At 39.2% G+C, this 24138-nt stretch overlaps 3 protein-coding genes across 5 annotated transcripts; 1 reads left to right on the top strand and 2 right to left on the bottom strand.

The window, feature by feature from the left end:
• Window positions 1-482: 482 nt before the first annotated feature.
• LOC147162174 (uncharacterized) lies at window positions 483-4937 on the bottom strand. Of its 2 annotated transcripts, XM_086097219.1 has the most exons (5): window positions 4457-4937; window positions 4088-4273; window positions 3946-4018; window positions 3132-3250; window positions 483-661 (listed from the first exon to the last, which is right to left on the bottom strand). In XM_086097219.1, the coding sequence occupies exons 1-5, from the start codon at window positions 4877-4879 to the stop codon at window positions 560-562; spliced, it is 903 nt and encodes a 300-aa protein (XP_085953345.1). In that variant the 5' UTR covers window positions 4880-4937; the 3' UTR covers window positions 483-559. The 2 variants fall into 2 exon arrangements, with proteins under 2 accessions (XP_085953345.1, XP_085953344.1); XM_086097218.1 differs by lacking the exon at window positions 483-661 and having other exon boundaries at window positions 1956-3250.
• Window positions 4938-6075: 1138 nt separating this feature from the next.
• Window positions 6076-15697, bottom strand: ccni (cyclin I). 2 transcript variants are annotated; one of them, XM_086097160.1, is made up of 10 exons: window positions 15474-15697; window positions 14926-14961; window positions 12187-12321; window positions 10635-10709; window positions 10389-10529; window positions 9309-9437; window positions 8918-9019; window positions 8492-8639; window positions 7648-7844; window positions 6076-7543 (listed from the first exon to the last, which is right to left on the bottom strand). In XM_086097160.1, exons 1-10 carry the CDS (start codon window positions 15510-15512, stop codon window positions 7331-7333), a joined length of 1215 nt encoding a protein of 404 aa, XP_085953286.1. In that variant the 5' UTR covers window positions 15513-15697; the 3' UTR covers window positions 6076-7330. The 2 variants fall into 2 exon arrangements, with proteins under 2 accessions (XP_085953286.1, XP_085953285.1); XM_086097159.1 differs by having other exon boundaries at window positions 14802-14961; window positions 15474-15696.
• A 731-nt stretch (window positions 15698-16428) lies between these two features.
• Window positions 16429-24055, top strand: ccng2 (cyclin G2). Its single transcript, XM_086096500.1, has 8 exons — window positions 16429-16562; window positions 17509-17640; window positions 17933-18070; window positions 18156-18406; window positions 19168-19246; window positions 19380-19478; window positions 20640-20842; window positions 22824-24055. Exons 2-8 carry the CDS (start codon window positions 17536-17538, stop codon window positions 22942-22944), a joined length of 996 nt encoding a protein of 331 aa, XP_085952626.1. The 5' UTR covers window positions 16429-16562; window positions 17509-17535; the 3' UTR covers window positions 22945-24055.
• The last annotated feature ends 83 nt before the right edge of the window (window positions 24056-24138 follow it).

Raw genomic sequence — 24138 nt, 5'->3', positions numbered from 1 at the left:
CGTTTATTTTCTGAATATTTTTTTTCAGTCTGTTTTACTGTTTTTTTTGTTTTTTTTCTCTAATCTCTGAGGGAAAACCCCTTAAAAAAAATCAGAAACACAGAAAAATTATTATTTTATAAAACAGAAAAACAGGAATTTTTTTCAACAAAAAAAATACTCAAAAACAGAGAAAGATTTTTCAATAAAACAGAAAACAAAAAAACAAAGCTTCCTAAAAAAAAATTGTTATTGACAATAGAAGGCACAAGATAGCAGCAAAGCGCCACTTTTGGAAGAGGGCTTTGGCAGTTTGGCCTTTATAGTAGAAGCCCCAGTTGTGAACTCACAAATACCGCGAGAATTCATCTCGCAGGCTTGGTTAGCCCCAGTAGACCCACCCATAAAACAATTGTATCGCTATGGATGAGTAATTCAACTTTTAGTTTACAGGTGTTCATTACTTGTATGACGAGAAAAAGTTAACCCGTTACCTAAAACATTTCTTCTACCGTTAGTGAATTTCGTTTCATCATGTAGTGGGGATCCATTCATGTTCTTCAAACCTCAGTCATCAGGTTCAGACATCCTCACCTGGTGGAAAAAAACAACCCACGGCTGGACTCCCTGCCTGTTCTACTCCGTCCGGCTCATCCTTGAGGCGCTGGGTGTGCAGCAGCTCCTAAACGTACATAGGGGGTGGGCGGGGCTAAACAGGTGAGATTGTCCAAACACTCCTCTGTGGAGAGGCTGAGCGAATGTCAATGTAACACAGTTGTTACAAATATCCATGTTTTTTTATTTTTTATGTTTGTATATGTACAGTGTTAAAAGTATGGAGGTAAATTTGGTGCAAAACTAACTTGTGCAAAAAATTTGTACCTGTAGAAAAAAGTCTAAATTTGTATCTGTAAAAGTCGTGATTTGTATCTGTAAAAAAAATGTGTGCCTGTAAAAAAAAAATTTGTGTCTGTAAAAGAAATTTGTACCTGTAAAAAAAAAATGTGTATGTGTAAAACAAATTTGTATCTGTAAAAATAAATTTGTACCTGTAAAAGTCATGATTTGTATCTGTACAAAAAATTTTTTGTACCTGTACAAAAAGTATAAATTTGTATCTGTAAAAGTTGCGATTTGTACCTGTAGAAATGACAACTTGTAGTCAAAGAAGTCGCCACTAGGAGTCACAAGTGGTTTTTCTGCTGCTGTTCAGTGACGTGAGTTTTGCCCCATTTGTCGCGCTACGAATGGAGCAAAACTAATTTGTACTTGTAGAGCGCCTGATTTGTACTTGTAAAGAAGGGGGCGGGCTCTGGTGTAATGAAGGGTTGTTTTGACCAATCAAGTGAGAAGGATTTGAGCGGATTGGAGCGCAACCTCATTGGTTTAGCGAACGACGGTGGCGGGACTCGCGGAAGGATACAAGCAGGACACATCGTCGCCAACCAACATACATATTAAGAATACTTCTTAATATGTATGTTGAGGAAGAATACGTCAGTATTCTTAATATGTATGTTGAGGAAGAATACTTCAGTCGACTGAAGTATTCTTAATATGTATGTTGGTTGGCGACGATGTGTCCTGCTTGTATCCTTCCGCGAGTCCCGCCACCGTCGTTCGCTAAACCAATGAGGTTGCGCTCCAATCCGCTCAAATCCTTCTCACTTGATTGGTCAAAACAACCCTTCATTACACCAGAGCCCGCCCCCTTCTTTACAAGTACAAATCAGGCGCTCTACAAGTACAAATTAGTTTTGCTCCATTCGTAGCGCGACAAATGGGGCAAAACTCACGTCACTGAACAGCAGCAGAAAAACCACTTGTGACTCCTAGTGGCGACTTCTTTGACTACAAGTTGTCATTTCTACAGGTACAAATCGCAACTTTTACAGATACAAATTTATACTTTTTGTACAGGTACAAAATTTTTTTTGTACAGATACAAATCATGACTTTTACAGGTACAAATTTGTTTTTACAGATACAAATTTGTTTTACACATACACATTTTTTTTTTACAGGTACAAATTTCTTTTACAGACACAAATTTTTTTTTTACAGGCACACATTTTTTTTACAGATACAAATCACGACTTTTACAGATACAAATTTAGACTTTTTTCTACAGGTACAAATTTTTTGCACAAGTTAGTTTTGCACCAAATTTACCTCCATATAAAACACTTATCTACGCTAGTTCGGTATCAACAAATGATATGAGTGACATTTAATTTGCTTCAAGGTACAACAGATTAAGAGACATTTGTAAGAGCACAACAAACATGAACAATTTTATCAAGGCAAGTCACATCATGACCATTACCAATGTCAGTCAAACCTACGGGGACAGTATTTTGCAAAATTGGGTACTTCTGACAAAGAAGCCCGATGACTCCCTCTATGTTAACCCGAAGGGATGCTAAGCAACTGATGTTCGCCACGACAACGGGCTCTAATTGGTTTTTGCCACGATTGAATGCTGGAAGCTTCATTCCATATGCGCGTTCACTCCGCTTACGATTAAAACTTTGGTTTGCTAAAACTAAGTCCCCTCGTTGCAAATTATGTAAAAAATGGCTTTGGTCTGCAATGAACTTATCACTTGTGCGACCTCCCCAACCATTTGAAATGAAACAAATTGAACCTTGCGGGCAAACGGCGATTAAATATTTAATTTTATGCTGTGACGATGCATAACAGTGTGCACCGGCTAGCAAGTTATTTGGTTTCTCAATTAATATTTCAAAGCAGCTAATAATACACACTGTATTTTCAAAGCTCCTGTTCCTAAATTCACATGGAAGAGAATTTTTTAATGATTCCCTGTCTGGCCATACAACTAAACATGGCACCAGCCTACGATACAGCACATTGATACAATGTTTGAAAAGCTTTAAAACGGTGGCCGATTCAACAGAAAAATAATAGGCAAGAAAGTCAAAAGACAAGTTCATTCTAAGCTTAATTAAAGTAAGCATATACTGCTGAAATGATGTCATGTTTGACTTGGGTTCCAGAAAAGGAGCTACAAAATTAAAAAGTGTCATCAAAAGTGTAACTGTTGGTAAACCAGTAAGAATGTTGACCTTTTTATCATCATTTTTGAGACTGTTCTCATGTAGTCCAATTCCATTGAGTTTGTCTTTTACCAACATATTTTCATTACTGGGGGCTTGACATTCGGACTCTGTAGATTCTTCAGGAAGAATCTTGCATCCAGCACGAGGAATGATGCCCTTTTCTAATTTCTGAGGAATATCAGCTGCTGCTGCAAACAGATGAAGAAAAAAATTAATTTCATACAAATTTGGTATGGATAAAAGTGTGATACAAGTGCACTCTATTTGCTATTTATGGGAAAATGTAATATTATTGAATCAATTATTGCAACTGAGGTAGTTCTTTTGGTTGTAGAGTCATCACAATAATCGCACTAATGGTCTGTTTATTCAGTTTAAGATGCTTCAGTTATATGACCTTGTAAAGTGTAATACATTAACACTCCTATTTAAAGCATACACTTAACAACATTTTTTCATAATAAGACAGAAAGTTTATCATAATTTTAGAGGAGACCTAAATGTAAAACTGCTCGTAAAAAATTTGTGTGTGGAGTCAAACTTTGGAACAGTTTGGATGTACAACACAAGCAATGCCGAAATATTCAGATTAAAACTGTTGTATAAACATACGGATCTCTTTCTTGCTTCTTTTAGTGCATGCTTGTTTATCAATACTGGCATATTGTCCATTAACATTGTTGGTATATTTGTGTCAAGTTACTACTACTAATACTTGCATTTTTCTGCTTGATTTGTTTCTTGTTTGTCTCTTACCAAAGTACTGAATTGCTACTTTCCTTTACCATTGCTGGTATGAACTTTTGAAGCTGTGTTAGTCGATTAACACAAATTTCCTGCCCCTCCCAAACTGCATATTCCATGCATGATACTATATCTGCACCTTTTGCCATCTTGGAAACTGCTTGCACTTTTTCCTGATTCAGACACACTGCAGATGTCCCATGTAGCTTGTGCTGAAAAGGAGGTCATGATTGAGCTGAGTGACTGACCAAAGTTGATGAATATCTTACAGTTCAACTTACCACTGACGTCTGAGTACTGGATGGCTTTGTGACAACAGCAGCATGGACACACACACTGTTGAGACTGGGCTGAGGCAAAATTTGAGTGATGTCTATTTGATTATTGGCTTTGACTTCCGTATCAGCATCAGCAGGATTTGATGTGCTGTCATCTACCGCTGTTGCTTCCAGTAAATCGGACACCATCTGCAACAGGAGTGATGCAAGATTAGCCACTTTATTTGGGAACAAGCAAACCCTTTATAAGTCAGACGTCTTGGTTTATATATATATATATATTATTTTTTATTTTATTTTTTTAAACCAAATGTATATTACCCTCTTTAAGCGTAATTTCCAATCAGTGAACGGTGAACATTGTACACTTACAGATGTCAGGTTGCTTGATTGGTATTTATCGTTGTTCGTTGCTGCAGCGACTGAAGAAGATGCATGGTCCAGGTACGCATCCTGTTTTTCGCGTCTTTTAGAACGGTTTACCATCGTCAAATGTTGGCGTTTCACCTCCCAGGGAGAAAGTTTGGTAGGCACTGCATCTGGTTTTAACCGTCGTCTATGGCCAGATACACCAGCGAGCTCTCTCATGAGTTTAGGGCGATGATAGGACTCGAATGCGTCTGGACTAAAATGACGAGAGCACAACCGCGGGTCTTTGGGCAGCCACAATCTTCCAATCGCGTCCTGCCATTGTTTTCTCAAGGCTCTTTCTTTAGGAAAGATATGGACGCTTACGTCACCTTTTTTATTCAGCTTTGATTGGAAATTACACCCATAAGCCACGCAGTGTGGCATTGTAACTCCTTTTCGCTGACGTTAATAGTTAGCAATTGTTTTGAATTGTCTGCAACTATGACGTCGTCAAACCCAGAATGCATTGCGCACGCGAAAACCTGGCGGCCCATGTAATCCTCTTCCGTACAAATATGTAATGTTGCTGTAATGTTTAAAACACTGATGTGTGTGTGTGTATGTATATATATATATATATGTGTGTGTGTCTGTGTGGTCTTATACTTGAGATGTCTACTTTCTTTTAATTTAATTGATGAATGTTTCTGACTTAAGTTGGTTGTGAAAAAAATAGAGTAGCTCAAAACTTTACATATACTTTACATAATTAGAACATGGTAGCATTGCCTTTTACAGTAAGAACCCAACTCAGATGCTTTGGATAGCCATCTACAGGTTTCTTATAATATTACTGAGTATTGCGGGGGCATTCCTCCTGACAAAAACTATTTAATTCTGTTGAATTTGGTGGCTTTCTTGCCCTAACCCGCCTATTCAGATCCGTCCATAGGTTTGGGATTGGATTTAAGTCAGAAGCTTTACTTTGTTTTCTTCAAAAGATTTGGTATGTTTTGGATCATGATCCTGTTGGATCAGATATGCACCAAAACAAAACCAAAGCATGATGCTACCTCCAACCATGCTTTAAGATCGGGATGGTATACTTACTTTGCGTTGAAGGCCTCATCTCACCCTGTTCACACCAGAAGAACCTCTGATCATTATGACCAAAATGCTAAATTTTCACCTCGTCAGACCATATCAAAATGCTGGATCTTTGTACTGATGCCTCTTTCCAAACTTCGGTTTCACCTTCTTGTGTTGATCTTTGAGCAGTGGCTTCTTCTTGGCAAGGTGCCCTTTTGGGACCATGTCGTTGCAGAACATGCTTCATTGTAGATCCTGATACATTCACCCCTGCATCTGGGAGATCCTTGCGGAGCTGGTTTGTGGTTGACCTGGGGCTGGTTTTCACCTTGTGCATCAGTGTCCTTTTCCTTCCACTCCTTGGCTTGGTCAACGTGGTCCCACAATCGCTGTACATCCTGACGAAGCCCAGGAAGCCCTGAGCATCTGCACTTGGCTGGAAATGTGATCTAATGAAGCGCCTCTCAACCACATGCTTTCTATAGCGTATATAAAAGGTTTCTTAATTTCCCCAAATGACGTATTGTAAATAAAACACAAAACGACGATCATCAGTTGTCATTCTCTTTATTTTCTTGTGCCTATGATGCGTTCAGGTACCATGAGCAGCATCCAGCAGGCCCCTCTAGCAGGTCAAACAGAGCTTCTTTTTTTTTTGCAAGAATAAAACATCTAAAGATTAAAATCAGAGCATGTTGTGACCATCATTACTAATTTTGTTTTGTCCCTGTGTTCAGCTCAGACGCTCACACATTTCTGATGTTTCATTTGAAAATGCCCATGTGTATTGTTTTATTACACAACAATATATTAACTTGGATTTGAATTCCATCTGGCCGATAGCAGCCAAATGCAATTTTGGACGCCTCTTCGCACGCACACGCACACACACACAGCCTGACAAGAATGTTAGGAAATAAGTGATCTTGCAATACATAACTGGCTTCTCAAGTTAGCTTGGATTATTATTATTTTTTAAGATTTTATACAGCAGTTGCTAACTGTATGTTTCAACTGTTTGTGGTTAAAGGTACACTTTGAGATTTGCTGCATTTGTTTTGATTATGACCAATCTCTATTTTTTCCACTCGATGGAGCATTTCAAAACTCAAAGCATCAAGAAAGCACCCTGAGAAACCTTCATTCATTTAAGCCGCCTCAACAAGCTGAAAGGCAAAACGAGCCAAGAGGGACTTCATTAGCATTTCATGCATATGTGATCAAAAAGTGCTCTTTGCTAAATATATATATTTTTTTTCTTTTTGAGTGAGGAACAGTTCATTGACCATACAGAAACATTCAAAAGTGGGATTATGACAGTGACAGACATGAAGAGAGGAGTGGACAGTGAATCTGTGACAACAAATTTAAGGGGAAAACAAATAAAAATTGACAAACAGTAGAGTACAGAATCCATTCTAAGTATTTTTTAGGGTAACTTTTTTGTTTGTTTGTTTTTTTATATTATTTTACTTTTTTATATTATGTCAGGTGTAACTATAACAATAATAGCAGCAAGTTTTTTTTAGTTTTTTTTTTTAAATGTAAATTTTTTTGGGGAGACTCTGTTTACTGGCTGAAGGGGATAACGGGAGCTGAGCTCAAGACACCTGGACAAATTTAGGGGACGGCTTGTGCTCATCAAAACCAACTGAACCACTGCGGCCATACGTAACATTTGATTGGCCATTTTCATGCAACATTTGCTGTTCGGACATCACTGACTTGATTGCTTTCGGGTTCTAATGATCCGGATGATGACGTCAGTGGCGAGATGGTTGCGATGAGCACAGTTGCGAGTGCTTTCTACGAGGCACAGACTGACTGCAGTGGCGGGCAGGGGGAGGAGCTGCCTTCCTGTTGTGAGGTCAGGACTCCGAGGTCTCCCTCTGCACTTGCTGGTGTTATGACCCCCATCGCTGGTGCTGCCCCCTCTTGGATAGCGGTGGTCATGACACCATCTTCGTTGTACAGGCGCTTAATCCCATCATAGAAGTCGTCCACCTCCATCTCTTCCACCTGAAGACAAGGAGATGGAGCATGCATGTTATATAAAAGTGCCAATAATCTTTTGGGCGTTACAACACATTTACACAAGCATGGCGGTGGTGGTCTTACGTTACCTTGCGCTTTGACGAGGCCTTGCAGCGCATGGTAACTTTGTGCAGGCGGTTGAGGTGACAGAACGGTTTGGGAGGAGAGAGGAGCGCTGGCAAACTGCCACGGTTGGCGGTGAACAGGCCGACGCTGCAGCGCTGCTGGTGCCCCTGCTCCACTCCAGCTGCTGGTGTGGAAGACTCAATGGAGGAGGTGATGCTCTCTGAAGAGAAGAAGGAAACTAATGACAGATAAGAAACACTGAGGTTGAATGAAATAAGTGTTTGAAATCTGACAAGGATATTTTAATTGTTGATCTATCAATTTCGCTGGTAAATTCATTTCACATTGGATTAACTCATTCAAACCCAAAAATGTATAAATGTTTTTTAATACTTTGTCCTGCACTCCCAAAAACACATTCATTGTTACATAGAGAAGGCTTTGATACAGCTTCTGACATGAGGAGGTCGCTTAAAGCAATGGTAGTTATTTAAAAAAAACGGCCAGTAGGTGGCAGCAGAGTATAAAAGATCAGTCAGGGCCATGTTGCAACAAGCTCCTTTTCCCAATGTTTTCAATAGGTTTGTGAATAAGGATGAAACTTAGCTATATTCTAATGCTAATTGCTGCAAAACAGAAACGGATACAAATATACTTTTTTTCCTTTTCTTTTGGTAGGTTCCATGTTTTTATAGCAATAGAACAGAATATTCTGTGGACCTTGCAAAATCAGTCAAAATCTAGTAAACCGGCCGGGAGCGAAGGGGGTTGCTTCAGTGAAAATGGCAGGGAGTGAATTAGTTAAGCACTGGATCTCCACATACATAATGTGTCCAACATGATGTGCGCTGCAGTGTGATTGTATACCTGGAGAGTCCTGGGCTGGAGGCTGCAAGTTTGTTTGGTTCTGAAGGGGTTGGTAGATGTAGACAGTGTTTGGAGGCAGGGAAGCTCTCGGTGTGGAAAGACTACTTGCGACTAGCTCTCGACTTCGAATCAACTCAGAGGTGTTGATCTAAGAAGAGGAAAACACAGAAGGAACAATTATATGTGATTTAAACAAACTACACATTCTCAATCATCTGACCCTTTACTAGAACCATATGCACATTCAAATAAATTACTAGCAGTAGTTCAGAATTTTAAACATACCAACCTCCTACAATTTAAATTGATGCTGAGTTGAGAAATGCTTCAAATATTAATACGTATTTATGTTTTCAAAATACAGTACTTTCACTGAGTGAGCTTCTTTTGTTCTTGTGATTGAAAAATATGAATGCGCTCCAGTACCTGCGCCTTCCTTAGCAGTTCAATGGTGAGAGCCAGCCAGTCGGGGCAGCAGGTCTCCAGCTCCAGAGTGATGAGGGCCAAGGCCAGCATGGATCCTCTCAGCTACGTACATGACAAAAGGGACAAACTTATACAGTACAGGCAGGCACACGGGTCCAACACATAGGAAACAAATACAAACAATATCACTAAGAAAATGAGCAGAGGTAGTTAGGGCCCGACCAAATAATTGGCAGGCTGATTTAAAAGACCAAAAAAGAAGCAATTTTATTATTATTAGTTGGTTATCAAATTTTGATCTATAAAATATTGCAATCAGCATTGGTCTGAAAAAAAAATCCATATGGGTCGGGCCCTAATGCATAAACATTATTATTTACTCAAGTTCTACCTGAATGAGTGAGTGATCGGCCAAACAGTGGTAAAGTCGTCGTGTGAGCAGGGCAAGATGCTGAGAGCGATTCAGTCCCAGCAACGAGTCCAAAAACCCAGAACAACATGACAGCACCATTGCATGGAACTATGGAAGAAATACAACCAATTGGGAAAAAATACAAAATAATAAATGATCAAACATGGATATCATAACATGTCACAGATTACTTTATACTAAAAGAAGTGAAGGCACATGTGGAAATAGAAGTGTAATAACAATATATGTATCTACAATACTTCCTTTGGCCAGTGGGTGTCACTTAGAACCCTCCACAAATGACCACAATTGATTTTTTAAATTATTATTAAACACGTGCCAGCCTGCCAGGTCATTGATGAGGTAAAAAAATAAAAATAAAAATTAAATAATTGAAATCTGTAAAGTCAGTTAGTCCAATAAAACCCATAATTCACATTTTAATACTATCTAAACTGATTAACCAATTGTAGTATTTAACAAAATAATTATAAAAACATGTACTGTATGAGTAAAAAATAATTGTGGTAATATTACTAATACAATATTTTAGGTTACGTACAACACATCAGTTTACCTATTTTTTTAATGAGCTAAATGAACTCAAACATAAAAAACACATTTGAAGTTTTCAGTTCTTAATTGAAGGCTTATGATTGCACAGATTTGTAAAGCAAGCATCTGCTTCATATATTCAATAGGGCTCAGCAGAGCACAAAAGGTTCTTGTGCAAATTAGATGATTATGATAGATTACTGACTAATTAGTCACAAATTGCTGCAATACTAAATCCACAAAGGCCTTTACAGGAGGTCCTTAATTCACAAATGACCATGGTACCAAGATACGACATTTCGAGGTTACGAATGGTGCACCATCATGCGGTACAAGGTCAAGATTGTTTTATATTTATGGCCAAACAGTGTTTTACACAGAAACATCAAATTATGACTTTACTACTTTATGACTTTACTTTAGTGTAGTAAAGTCAGACTGGGCAATCATTAAGTACTAATTAAAATCATAAGGAGATTGTGCAAGTGTAAAGTGAAAACGTACAATATGCAGGAAGTCCAGCGGTGTGGCGTTGTGGAGATCCCAGTTGAGTTTGTCAAGAATGATTCTTTCCATCCTCAGGATTTCTGATGGAGAACAGTCACAGCTGCTGGATACAACCAACTCCCTCAGAGAGGGCACACACTGGGAGACACACACACGTCTTCACGTCAAACGGACGGTAATTGACGCGTATGCATCACTTTTCATTATGGTCAATGTTTGTGTTGATATTGTGTTTGTGTTTACCTCATCCTCCTCACAGGTCTTGACAGCCAGGAAGAAAGCGGCAATTGCAATGCAGCGGAGGTACTTTGGACGAGCCTGAAGCCCAAAAATAAAATCAGACACAAGAAGACTTTTTTTTTTATTAAACCAGGATTATTTATAGTATTTTATATGATACAGATCCATATCAGTATTCACAATATAATTTCCCCATACCTTAATAATAACAATTATTCCTTTACATCAAGCTTGTAAAAACACTAACTGTAAATATCAGGTTATATAGAACTTTTTAACATCTTGCCATGGGGTGTAAAAAATTAACTGTTGTGAAATAAAAAAGGGACAAACATGTTCTCAATCATCAGGAAAATTCTGGGTGTACATTCTATTCTCATTTTATTATCATCAGTGTCTGCTTATTGGAAAATGGAAAAGACAAATATATTTGTGTGGCCAGAATACTTCAACTAAAATAGACTTAAGGTGTGGTTCTATTTAGGTCAACATCGCAACATCAGGTAGACCCCAAGGTCCGAGAGTAGCCAGTGGGCCTGCTCTAAAAATAGCTCAACAGTGATGGGACTAGTGGTGCTTCGATCGATCGGCAACCGAACATGATCGGCCGATTTCTGTAAAAAGAAGTATTGATCGGCTTATGTCAATCAATGCCTTTCATTGACATTCACAAAAACCCATGATCACATTGAAAGACTTCTTAAATGCTATCTCATCCTCTATAAATCTTCTCTTTCTTACAAAGAATCTTACATTCTTCTCAACATTAAATATTCGTAACCACATTTTCTATTTTGTAATATACTGTTACAGACCAAATTTTTGTTTGTGCATTTACCGCACTGTCAATTTGAAAGAATGTCCTGCTTTAGTATAACTAAGGATGGAAATTTGGATAAAATATATTTTTTATCTGATTAATCAATTAATAAAAAAAAACCGGACAGATTAAATAACTAGTAAAATAATCGTTTGTGAGCAGCTCTAAAATTGAAAAATGTGCAGCTGATCTCACGCATGTATGATTGTTATTGTAATCAGCAGCATTAAACCCTGAACGGAACACACCTTGATGAGACACTGATTTCCTAGGAATGTCGCATGATCTTTTGAAAATGTAAACACTGCCTGTTTACTACCTTGTTCAATCATAGTGTACCCATAATTATTGTGAGAAATCATTTACATGATCATTGTCTTCACTTACTGTAGATGAATACTGTTAATTATACATAACATATAATGAAGGTAATTAGAACAAACTTGTTCTATAAAAAGGGTGTATCAAATAGGTGACCCTTCAAAGTAGATCTCTGTTTCAAAAAAGTTGTTGAGCCCAAGTTTAGCACATGAACGTACTCTCCTCTTGGGCTCTGAGCCTTCTGTGTGGCATTTGCATTCTCTCCCTGTGCTTGTGTTCATTTTTTTCTGGGTATGTGGTTCCCTCTCAAGTTGAAATTTAATTGGAGACTCTCTATCGACATGTGTGTAGTCTATATGCATTCTTTGATTGTTGTTGAAACAACAGTTGGAGCTCAGCTCTGCATTTTCTTACCTTGATGGAAGCGAGGAAGCGGTCCAGAATGCTAACCGCTAACACCAGAGTCTCTGGGTACAGCTGCAGTCTGCCATGGAGCTCCGTCAGCCAGCACACGGCCTTGTCCCGCTGAGTCGGGGAGATATCTGTATCCTGCATAAAAACACAGAAAACAACTAGTCTGTAACCACATTGCATCACCCTGTCATGGATTGGTTTTAGTCCTTTAGATTCATTACATTATCTGGGGATGGTCATGAGACAACACGGGGGGATGGGCAAACATGACAGGCCATGATTACCGTTTAAATTGCCATGGATGAGAAACCTAGTCAGCTGTGGTAAAACGACGCGTAAAGAAGGGAAAATCCTGGCATTTGTGGAAAACTGCAGGCCATTGAGTCACGCTCAGCAGCTCCTTCCCCTTCCAAACCGCCACAGACAGACTGACAGACCGCGGTTAAAGTAACTGCATTGGATTATATTCTTAATGTAAATATTCATATTTTTTAGTAATGCCAAGTTAGAGCAAGAAGATTCTACTATACTTCTGAGATGTCTTCCATATAAAAGTAAAATGGGTACTGCGTGAAAACCTTAACTGAATCGAAAACCAATGTGAATCGTGAAATGAATCTAATCAATTTTGGACATCTGAATCAACACCCAGCCCTACTGTGACGGTGCTGACCTATCCGAAAATGTTGTGGCTAAATTCAAGTGAAATCAAACACAATGTGGCTTTTATGCATGGAACACAGTTACATGTTTGTTTTCTTATTTCACTTATACTTCCAATGTAATCACTTCAAACTTCATTTTTGCACTTGCCGTGCTCCCCCAAATATGTGAAAACCATCCAACCATGCACACTAACAGCAGGCACAATCTGTTAGTGTAAACACTAAATTTAGTGGTCGTAGTTTGGATCTTTGTTAATCAGGTTCTATGTAGTATCATGATTTATGACAGCGTAAAAATGGATGTAACTTAAGAAATTTAAAGAATGAAGACCAGTAAAACATGCCATCAGGTGGTATTGGAACAGATTAAATAAGCAGCAAGGGTCAAAATTTCTTTCCAAACTAAAAACAAGTGTTTTAAAAAAACCTGAACAATATTCAAATGAGGCTGTATTTAATTGTGTATCTGACAGCCTGTACCATTTACTCCACTTTCTGTCATTTATGATTGTGCTGTGTGACAAATACAACCAAATATAATATGCTGTATGTAAAAGAGATCTGAGATTTCATTATCTCCAAAACATAACAATACAGCAGAAACCCATGCCGTTGTTTAGAGGTATAAAAAACTTATTTATATTATATTATAATCCCAATAGTGGAAAATAGACCGCTGGCGTGATACTTGTTTGCAAGCATCAAAATGTATCAGTCTCAAAACATTGAAAGCACAGAACTCCATCAATACTAATTTAGACATATTCCTACTTTACTTTGACTCTGTTCATGAGTTGAGAATTGTCTACAAACTGAATTTGAGGCAAATGTGAACAAATAGGAATCCAGTTTTATTACTTCTAAAAATGATTCACTTTTCTACAGTTTATGAATCTCGTTCAAGCAAATGATGAACAGCTTTAGGGAACCTAGGCCTTCGCTCTCTCACAACTATCCGCTGACTCCCCGTCTTGTCAGTATAAAGTACACATAATAGCGTGACAAACATTAATGACAATACAGAATTCAGCAAAGCTGCAGTTGTTTGTATGGTACTTATGGGACTTATGTTCTCCTTGAACTCTTGCATTCGCGTCAGTGCTTTCAGTTCAAGCCTTTTATTGACTTTTGTTTTATCAGCATAATATAAAGAATAGAAGCCAACCCAGGGCCATGATGGACACAGGCCAACAACACTCGTGTCAATATCAAAAGACTTGAGCAGTGACTCCCAACCAATGGGAAATTATCCAAAATTGACTTCAGACATGTAACTTATCTATTAATGCTAGTGACATACAGCGGACTCGTATACTCACAATTTGGCACCTACAGATTCACCTGTTTGTGGATTTTCTTCTTTTTTGTGTGCCTTTTTTTTCTTTGGAGGGAGACGCTTATTGGCGGTTGATCCCCGCTTATTCAATGATTTGGGGGGGGGGGGGTTACATTTTTTTCTTCCCAGTGCATTTACTGTATAATGGCTGTCAATCATACATTGATTTTTGCTATTCATTCGCCCCCCGCCGCTAATAGGGACAGCTAAGACAATGGGTTACTCTACCACTAGATAGCAGAAGGTTCAATTAACCTGTCACCATTCATACAACACGAGATAGGTTTGTGTTCAACTATACAGGCCCAAATTTCACACTAAGTAGGTACATTTGTAGCAGCGTGTACATTGCGAAGAGATAATAAAAAGTTCAGCATTTGGACTTTTTGTGACATTATTGTTTGATGGCGTGCTGTGATTATTTTTCTCATTTAGACAATACATGTTGGTAAACACTAAAATACAGTGAGGATTGTGTGAAATATGAGTTATGCACATAGAAATCATGGCTTTAGCAGGATCCTACATATAGTTCCATGTAGAAACATCATTGTTGTTGGTCGTGGGAGAAGGAGCCACTTGTGTTATTGACTTTTATAGTAGCCCTGCCTGACCTGTGAGGGGGGCTTCTTTGGCACGTAACCCCTCCACATCTTGGCTTCCCTAGACATGGCCTTTTCTAGAAGAAAAGCCAGTCTGTGGACTCCCCAGGGTTCGGAGAACTTCATTCCTTCTCACCCTGGTCAAGCCTTCCTCCACACTGGATACAGCTACCTGAAATATGATAGAACTCAAATGGAGTCATTCATTTCAAACAAAAGCTGGTTCAGGCTTAGTATTATTGTGTTGCAGGAAGATATAAATACATACTGTACACTTTTTTCATAATGATATTCATTATTACATTATTTTGTAGATTTTGTTACTGTAAAATATCGACAGCACTGATTGTAGAACGTTGACCTGTCAATCATAATATTCACATAATGACATATCAAGGAGGTTAAGCAGTTCTGCCAAACATATTATTCCCTGGAACGAGGCCAATGACAAATTCCGTAAAGCTAGTTAGCTTGTTGACATGGCGTAGCAAATAAGCAAACATTTCTCTTCGACGTGTAACAACAAATTCACATGAGAGTATTATTAGCTAAAACCTCAAAATCATCGGTTGTATTTGACAAAACAAAATACGTTTGCTATGGCAATTGTGCTAAATTAATACTAGTAAGGCCATTGGGGAAAGCTGCCATGTATCCAGGAAGTAGACGGCGCCCATAGCTTACCTCCCCTGCGAAGCGGAGAAAACCACGGTTGGATTTCATCCGGTCCACTCAGTTCCGAGATAAATAAAGTCGGGGAAATCGGGGACCCGTTTTTTCGCTTAGTCGTCCATCTTGGCTGCCGTTGGGGGTTATGGTAAAATATAAAAAATAAAGTTGGGGAAAGTAGACAGCTAGTGTCCACTTCCGAAGGGGGGACTGGGGATAGAGCGAAGGAAACAAACCCCGCCTACCTCTTGGCCCAGGCCAAGGGGAGAATAAACAAAAATCCACTGTGAGCTCGAGTAATTTTTCCATGTTTCAGAATTTTTGCATCGATTTGTAAAAGTTTTCTTTTACTTATTTAACCCATTTCCAAACGCATTAACATTTGCGGAATATGCGCGCACAGTCGAACGTAAATCCATGAGATACGTTATGACAGTGTCCGCTGATCTGTTATAAAAAATTCATAACGTGTTTTTTTAAATTGGTTTTATTTGTATATGTTGAGAACGTAGATTTCTACAGTGGGCTACACTGTATTTTTGCGCTGTAGACAGTGCGCACAAACCACAGTAATAGAATTTGACTGAGAAGCTACATTTCTACCCAAACCCTTACGTAATGCCGTCGTTTGCGTCAGGAACCTGTCAGCTCATGAGCCAATCAAAGAAGCTGGTTTTAGGCGGACTATTTGAACGTGACAAAGTACAGCTCGTTGATTGGGTAACAGAAACGTCAATCTGAAGACAGTCGTCTTTTGTTCAAGGTCGGTGTATTTCGATTCCAGTTTTAGTTTTCGTCTAGGCGATGATATACTTATATTATTTAGCACTATTGTTCTATGTTTATGATTGTTATGAAGTAAGACAAAATAAAACTGTGTTAATGCCGGTCAGAACGTACGTATTATGCTTGAATGTTTGAGCCACTACTACCGGAGGCAATTTCTATTCTTACACCAATGCCATGATTGGTTCATCCACCGTGACGTCATAGGTGGGCGTAAGTGTTAGCAACATCAACAAAAGAGAGAAAAGAGAAAGGAGACGGACTGCAGGAAAACCAGAAGGAAGACATCAGATATGTGGATCTAATTTGCTTTAACAGGTAGGATAACATCTATCAATTTATTGGGATTACTCACATAACACAGATCATGCGATTTCTTTAATCCTGGTTCGTAATCGACAGAGAAAGAAATAACGGAGGAAAGTGACTGAACGAATGTCAATTTTACATTGGCAAAATCTAAAGTAAGAATAATCGAATGATCATCAAATATTCACAAGGTATTTTTTTCCCGATTAATTCATTACGTACGTGTGAGATACGTACCGTTTGCAAAATAAGTTAAATATCTAGTTTTGTCTACATAGAAAATGACCATTCAGTAGTATTTAGTGCTTTTTAGGTTTGTTTGGATTAAATAGTTACTAATTAAACAATAATTTACCATCAGTTTGAAAGCTCTGACAACCATCTAGCTGTTTTCACTTGGATGTTGTTGGTATCCTTGGGATCCTGTTCTATCCAAGAAACAATTTCTTTAAACCACTGTAATTTAGAAAACACACACCAATATATTGCCTATTGATTGTATTATTGTGCCCTAATGTTGAAAACGTTAGTTTTGGTGTCGATGATAGCGCAGTAGGGTAGAATGTTTTGCAGTTTGAGGAATAGAAAAACAGCCCCTCCCCCGCTCCTAAGGGAGGATTTAAAAGGGTAGCTAGCTGCAGTCAACAACGGATTCAGCTCCCTCGGTTGCCATCTTTTAAATAAAGAAAACTGAACTAAACCGAGTGGCGCATTTTATGTGTGTTGTGTGGCTCTAATAAACAAGTAAAACAGTCAAAACATTAGTTTTTTTGTTTTGGGCTTCAGAAGGCGTTCACTAAAGGGAAATCTGACACCCGAGTCCAGCTGTGGGGAAGTGGGCCGGGCTAGGAGCTGTGTCTCTCGCTCCCTGCTTAAAGCAGGTCAACAATCTAGACCAGTATGGGGATACATATCAGTGGCAACAAGAATTACATAAGTGTTTTTGCTTGTGTAGGGAAAAGACGAGAGTGCCAGCTGAGACATGGATGCCTTCAAACTGATGAAGGAGCTGCGGGCAAACTATGAACTGGAGGTCTATTATCTCCCTAAGGAGACAGGCCTGAGTCTCATTGAGTCCACTAATCAGGTGAGTCCAGTCAGCAGTTTTTCACAACTTGTATTCACAACTTTTATTCACCCAAGGCAAATATTTTACATTAGGAAAAAAAAAAGCAACAAAATGGATGTACAGGTTAATTGCCATCAAGTAGAAGTAGAAGTAGAAGTAGATGTAATTGTTCTGCCTGGCCCTATACCCGCCACTATACATTGCTGCCATAGATAGATGAATGAAATAAATGATTTGCAATTGGACAATTTCCTGCTGTATGCCTCTAGGCACACTTAATGTATGTGCCACACTTGTGTTCATTTTCTAGAATGACGGGCGGATCTCAGCCAAGTGCAGAGATGCCAAAGTGGAGGACTTGTGGAGCCTGACCAGCTTCTTTGGCTACACCACACAAACCTTCGTCCTGGCTGTTAACCTGCTTGACAGATTCTTGGCCATGATGAGGGTACACGATGCTCCTGTATTACACGTTGCAGTTTAAAAGTCAACTTTTTGATGTCACAGTATTAAAAACCAGCATCCGGTTTTAGATCCAACCAAAGCATTTGTCCTGCGTCAGCCTGAGCTGCCTCCACATGGCCGCCAAAGTGACGGAGGAGGAGTGCAACCTGGCGTCCACGGACGAGCTCATCCGCATCGGACAGTGCCGCTTCAGCGTGTCCGACCTGGGCCGCATGGAGAAGATCATCACGGAGAAGCTCGACTTCAAGTCCAAATCTGTCACAGCCTTGACCTTTCTGCACTTGTACCATCAGATTGCGGTGTCTCACTCCACGGAGAGGTAACACGGTTGCTTTATTATGTATTATTTTCTTTGTAAAGTAAGATAAAATCAGACACTCCTTACGGTGACACATTTGAAATAGAACAAGGGTTCTAGACACATTTTGGGTACATGATAGAGAGAAAACTCACAAAATTTCACACAGGAAGCTGAAGTCAAGATTCCAGAAGCTGAGAATGTGAAGACACTATTGTACCGTGCTGCCCTAGATAGAACAGACTCAAATAAAACAGAAGCGCTGCACCCTGCACTAACCAACCAATGTAGCACGTACTGAAGAAACAAAAACAATTGTTTTTTTTGTTTTCAATACTGGAAATATTTGATGAACATGCTTGACATATTTTCCCCTCTTCACATTTGAGCCTTTCTGCCACTGCAGACTGCAAATTCAACATTCAGTCAACATTTTTTTTTCTCTGGCAGCATTTACAAAACCTCTTTGTTTTTGCTTGGTGGTGCTTTTCCACAGCACTCTGTGTTGTTTGTGTGAGCGCTGAGCAGAACCGCTCGCTTTGGGCCAGCAGTCAACTATCAGACAGCTGCGTCTGGCTGAAGCGCGCTGATAAGATTTATTGCTGACTGCCGCTGACACCAATACTTGCATAACCAGTTGTGGGTCATGTTTGTGTTTTGCAACATGCAATTCTATACGTGAAGTATTTTCTGTGTTATAATCACTTGCTGTAATATAATTGCATAAATATGCACCCCCTTTCACCTTGAACTGAGTTGACGCTGATGATTTTTGTGAACAGGAAGGAGACGTTGTGCCTGGAGAAGCTGGAGGCTCAGCTCAAAGCCTGCCTGTGTCGGATCTCCTTCTCCAAAGCTAAGGTAGGAATTCACAGCCGAGGTCAACTTGCATTACAGCAGCCTATAAGAAGTTAGAAAATGAGCTCCGTCCAGCATGAGAACAAATTATACCACAATTTCTTCACCGTTCTACACTTCTTCCGCTTCCTTCTAGCCGTCCGTCCTCGCCTTGTCCCTCCTGAGACAGCAGATTGAAGCCATTCAGTCAGAGGACATGTTGGAAATAGCCCGTCACATCCAGAGACACCTGAAGGTAAACAAAACACAGACAAAAACAAGTTGGAGTTAATTTCATTACTATCCCATTTTTTGTGGAAGGGAGAAATCACATGGTACTAGCATCCATTTCAAGTGACCAAATACGGTTCATTGCCCTATGACGGGTTTGTCCACTATGATAAGCTTTACATAAGCAAAGTGAGTTGTTGGTATCATATAACTCGGTGCGCTCACTGGAAACTTGTATCAGTGAGTTGCAACCCTTCATACAAATTAAGCATGTGTTTATTTTTAGCCAGGCTTCCATCCAATAAACATTAATTGTCCTGTCTGTGGAGGTATCTGTTGATGTAAGATGTAAATGCCAATTTTGTAAAAAGCCGAACTGTGAAGTATTAATTAGCAGAATAAGGCTATTTCAAAATTAGCTTAGTTGTCATTTTGCCTGTTCAAATATTGCTCAGTTGCTTCCTCATTTTAAAGCAGTTCCGGGGGCCATTTACGGCCTGGGATCTGGTATTTAGTGGCCCGCGACATATACTTAAAATGACATTTGACATGGCCCGCAAGGCTAGATAAAAAAAAAAGAGTAGAGTGAGAAAAGGTGGTGTCGAATAAATAGGTGCCACTAACTACTAATAAATTGGCTTACTGTCGAGACCTTTTCTAGATTTGAAAAGAAGCAAAAATTGTTTCTTCCACTTTGGTGCAGGGATGGATCTAGTCTAGTAGGATACAGGGCCATGACCCTCCTAAACTATTTGCCTTATCACCTTTAACAGAAAGCTGTTGCGTATATCTATGTATTTTATGTATATAAAAATATCTAGAACATACAATATAAACAATATATAATTGCTTGCTAGACCTATTTTGTTATACTTAATTGTGTGTTTAACAAAGTAAAGTTGAAGAATCTTAATTAAAGTGGCCTTTGCATTCCACTTTTGTGTATGTGGCCCTCAAACCAAAAGTTTGGACATCCCTGTTGTAAAGAGCATGATGTCACTCCAAATTGTGATTAGGTTCAAAGCAGTCTTAACCCACCTACTTTTAACCTTGTGACCTGAAAAAAGAAACCAGTTTCCGTATACAGTTGCACATTTGGAAGCTGGAGTGTGTACATATTTACTGTTAGCAGCGGGCCAAGGGGGGCAAACATGGTTTAATCGGTCTGCTGCCTGTTTGGTTTCAGATTGCAGAGAGTGAACTCCTGTTGTGGCGCGGTCAAGTTGCTCAGTGTTTGTCGGACTACGCCTCGCCAGAGTGCAGCAAACCCAATCATAGGAAACTGCAGTGGATCGTTTCTCGCCGGACCGCCCAGAACTTACACAGCAGCTACCGTAGTGTACCCGAACTGCCCACCATCCCCGAGTGCTGCTGGGATGAGAGCGAGAGGTGAGAATTCTAACGTTGGTCTCAGGTTCACAACCTCACAAAATAGAAATATACACTGAATTTGAGGAGAAAATGAAGAAAAAAAAGTCAACTTATGTTTATGCAGCAGGATCAAATTTAAGGAGAAGTCACCCAAAAACGTATGGGCCCCCACTAGTCTTAACCCTGCATTCTGACTAACATTGCGTTTTGTGGAATATGAGTTAAGCAGGAAAATCCACCTGTTTTTACCCATATCAGGGTGTGGCCAGTTTATCACAAACTCTGACTCATTTCAACACAGTATAATACATTCGCCCCTCGCTGTATCATGGTTTGCTTATTGCGGGTTCAGTGCATCGTGGATTTTATTTTATTTTATAGCACAGTACAGGTACTCAACTGCACGTCCGGTAAACATTGTTAGCTAATTGAGTATAGCCTACCACTTCTAGTTAGAACAAAGTGTAATTCAAAAAAGGTGCTCTATAGAGGGAGGATGGAAGCAACCACTGGTGCTCTTTCAATTGTTTTTATTAAACAAACAGTAACAAAATACAGTAAGCTTCAATTGACTTGTCACTTGACACCAAAGTGGCTAATGTTAGCCAGGAAAGAGCAGTACGTCCATTTATGTTTACTTCCAAGTCTGCAAGTCTTTTAAAGGTATACACACATTCACAGTAAATTACCATGGAGTAGAAGTGTCACTACTTTGCAGATTTCATCTATTGCAGGGTGGTTTGGAATGTAACCTCAGTGTATTCTAAATGTACAATATTTTTTTCATAATCCAAAAACAGCGTTCAGTATCAAAACAAGTTGATTTCGAGTGTCTGATCATCTCTGCTTGAGTCACATGTGGTGGGCTACAGTGTGATTATAGTGTCTGAATAGATGATCTTTGCACTCATGCCAAAGTCATCATGTAACGGCAGGTTCAAGTCAGCTGGAAAATACCAACCACTCCTTATAGTGACACATGAAATGAAAGGAAAACAAACCCTGAGCGTTATCACACACAATTTTTCAGTTTCTACAGCAACCAAATGAGTGTTTAAGTGTTTTGTTTTGTTTTGAAACCAGCTCTTTCAAAATGAGTTATCTTTTATGGTAGTTTCACAACACACACAACGTTGCAACATTACGTCACACAGGCGTCACAGGCTCCTCAGCTGACTGACTAACTTCCTGCTGTTGCCTCTCCTATCTCCCTGGGTTGCATGTCTGGATGTGTGCGAGTCACAGGTCACGTCCCACTGAGACAAGACCAGTTTCGGTGACATCACGCGAGGCCTTGCCCTTTTAACGCAACATGGGATTTATTTGAAAAACATCCAATTTATGTCGAAACTAATGAGGAAAGAGGAACTTGAATCACTTCTAACAATATTTGTAATGATGTCCAAAGTGAATGCTTCCTAAACAGTAATACTCAGTTTTAAGCGGTATTAAATTGTTTTGAACCTCTCATAGCTTTTAATGAGAGAACTAATATTAGAAACTGCCTTGCCTGATATGATTAAAGGGGAAGTATTCATTTATATCTTTGATTTAAGAACACAGATTACAGAGGTGTCAAATCCAGGTCCAGAAAGTAAAAACCCTGCCACAGTTTGGCTTTAGCCCCTTGTGCTAGCTAGCTCCCTAGCAGGTAACTGAGCACCCGGAGAGCTAGGTAGCTTGCTAGCTAGCTAAGTACTTTCTGGACCTGGATTTGCTACCTCTGACAGGTTATCTATACAAACTTGATGACATTCAGTTTTCACGTCTGCAATAACTGACAGTCAGCTGACAACTGTGACACAAACATTTTTACACAACACTATCAGCTGATAGGAAAGTGGAAGTTTGAAATGCATTTTTTTTTTTTTTACTGCATCATGCCACGGCAAAGAAGAGAAAATATTTGTTTGGAAAATAAATTAAATTAAGATGCACTAACTTTTCTGTTCATAAAGCAATGCTGTTTGTAAACATTTGAAAAAAAATTGTCTTTCAGTGAGGACTCTTGCGAGGACATGATGAGTTCGGGCGAGGAGTCCCTCAGCAGCTCCTTGGGCAGTGATGGCGAAGGGCGGTTCTTCCCGGCGCACCTACGCCGCCAATACCTCAACGCCTGACGCCGACGCCGCCACCTCACTGTGTGCCTCGCCCCCACCCCAAACTTTCGCGTTTAATTTATTGTCTAATAAGCTCCGGTGCTAGAAGTGGATTGCACAACAACTGGCAGCTGAGCAGACGCGCATTTCTAAAGTTTTAGTTGGATGTGTTGGTGGTACATGGTACATTCCAAGATATCGGTTGAAGGACTGCAGCCAGATCAGAGCAAAAACACTTGGTTGTTGTCAAGAACTTTAATTTAACAAAATGTGGCATGTATAGAAATTGGTGACTTATTAATCAAAGATGAATTACTTTACTGATCCACAGAAGTTGAGGGCAGCCACAGTTGCAAATATCTGGACTTGATCCAGTTGTTTCGAGTCTACTTTTGTTTTTTTAATTATACTTTACATTTCTAAAATTTTGTGCACATGTATATTGTATTACAATAATGGTGACTATTATATAATTTAGTGAAAATTCAAACAAGTCCTGAGACATGTTGACTCAAAATACTTTACTACACCATCAGCAGTATTAAGGATGGAAAATTGTTGACTAAATGTGAACATTTAATAGCAACACAATGTCCATATTTGACTGAATACTTCAGTAACTGCAACTGCTCTCACCTTCTGACTTTGTTCATTTGCACAGTTTATAATTTGTGTATTGGAAGCAGTTTGTGTCTTTGGGGAAAACAGACGTGTGACTTTTTTGTTTTGTTTGGTTTTCTTGAACATTTTTCTTGACTCTCCTGAGGCCATTTACTCAGAGTTCAGCAAAGAGCACTTACTCTTCCCTAGAGGGTCAAACACTGTTGACTAATTTGGTGAGTGTGTTATTTGTGATAGTGTGTGCGTGTGTTTTTGACCCCAAGTTCGAAGTTGCCAATTTTAGGATGTAGCTTAAAATATTTTAAAGTTGTCCAAAAAGATTGTTGTGTGGAACAAACGAATGCTGAATTCAACATGTTTGTAAAAAAATGTACAAAAATGCATAGAAAAAATGTAAAATTGTAAATGATGTACAAAAAAATGTTTATAGTAATTTGTAGATATTATGTTAATTTATTATTTTGTCACATGTGCTGAAAAAAAAAATCTTATAAAAAGGTTATTTTCTAAACTTGTTGGCTCTCATTTCCACCGTGTCCGACTAGAGCAAACCAAGAGCTTGCCGATTGACAAAATAAAGTCACTTCACAGAGC

The sequence above is a fragment of the Leptonotus elevatus genome, chromosome 15, assembly GCF_054856555.1.
Source record: "Leptonotus elevatus isolate MCC_2025b chromosome 15, RoL_Lele_1.0, whole genome shotgun sequence".
In the NCBI taxonomy this organism is placed as follows: domain Eukaryota; kingdom Metazoa; phylum Chordata; class Actinopteri; order Syngnathiformes; family Syngnathidae; genus Leptonotus; species Leptonotus elevatus.
The sequence above is the reverse complement of the archived record's forward strand: the minus strand, read 5'-3'. Positions and strand labels throughout refer to the sequence as shown.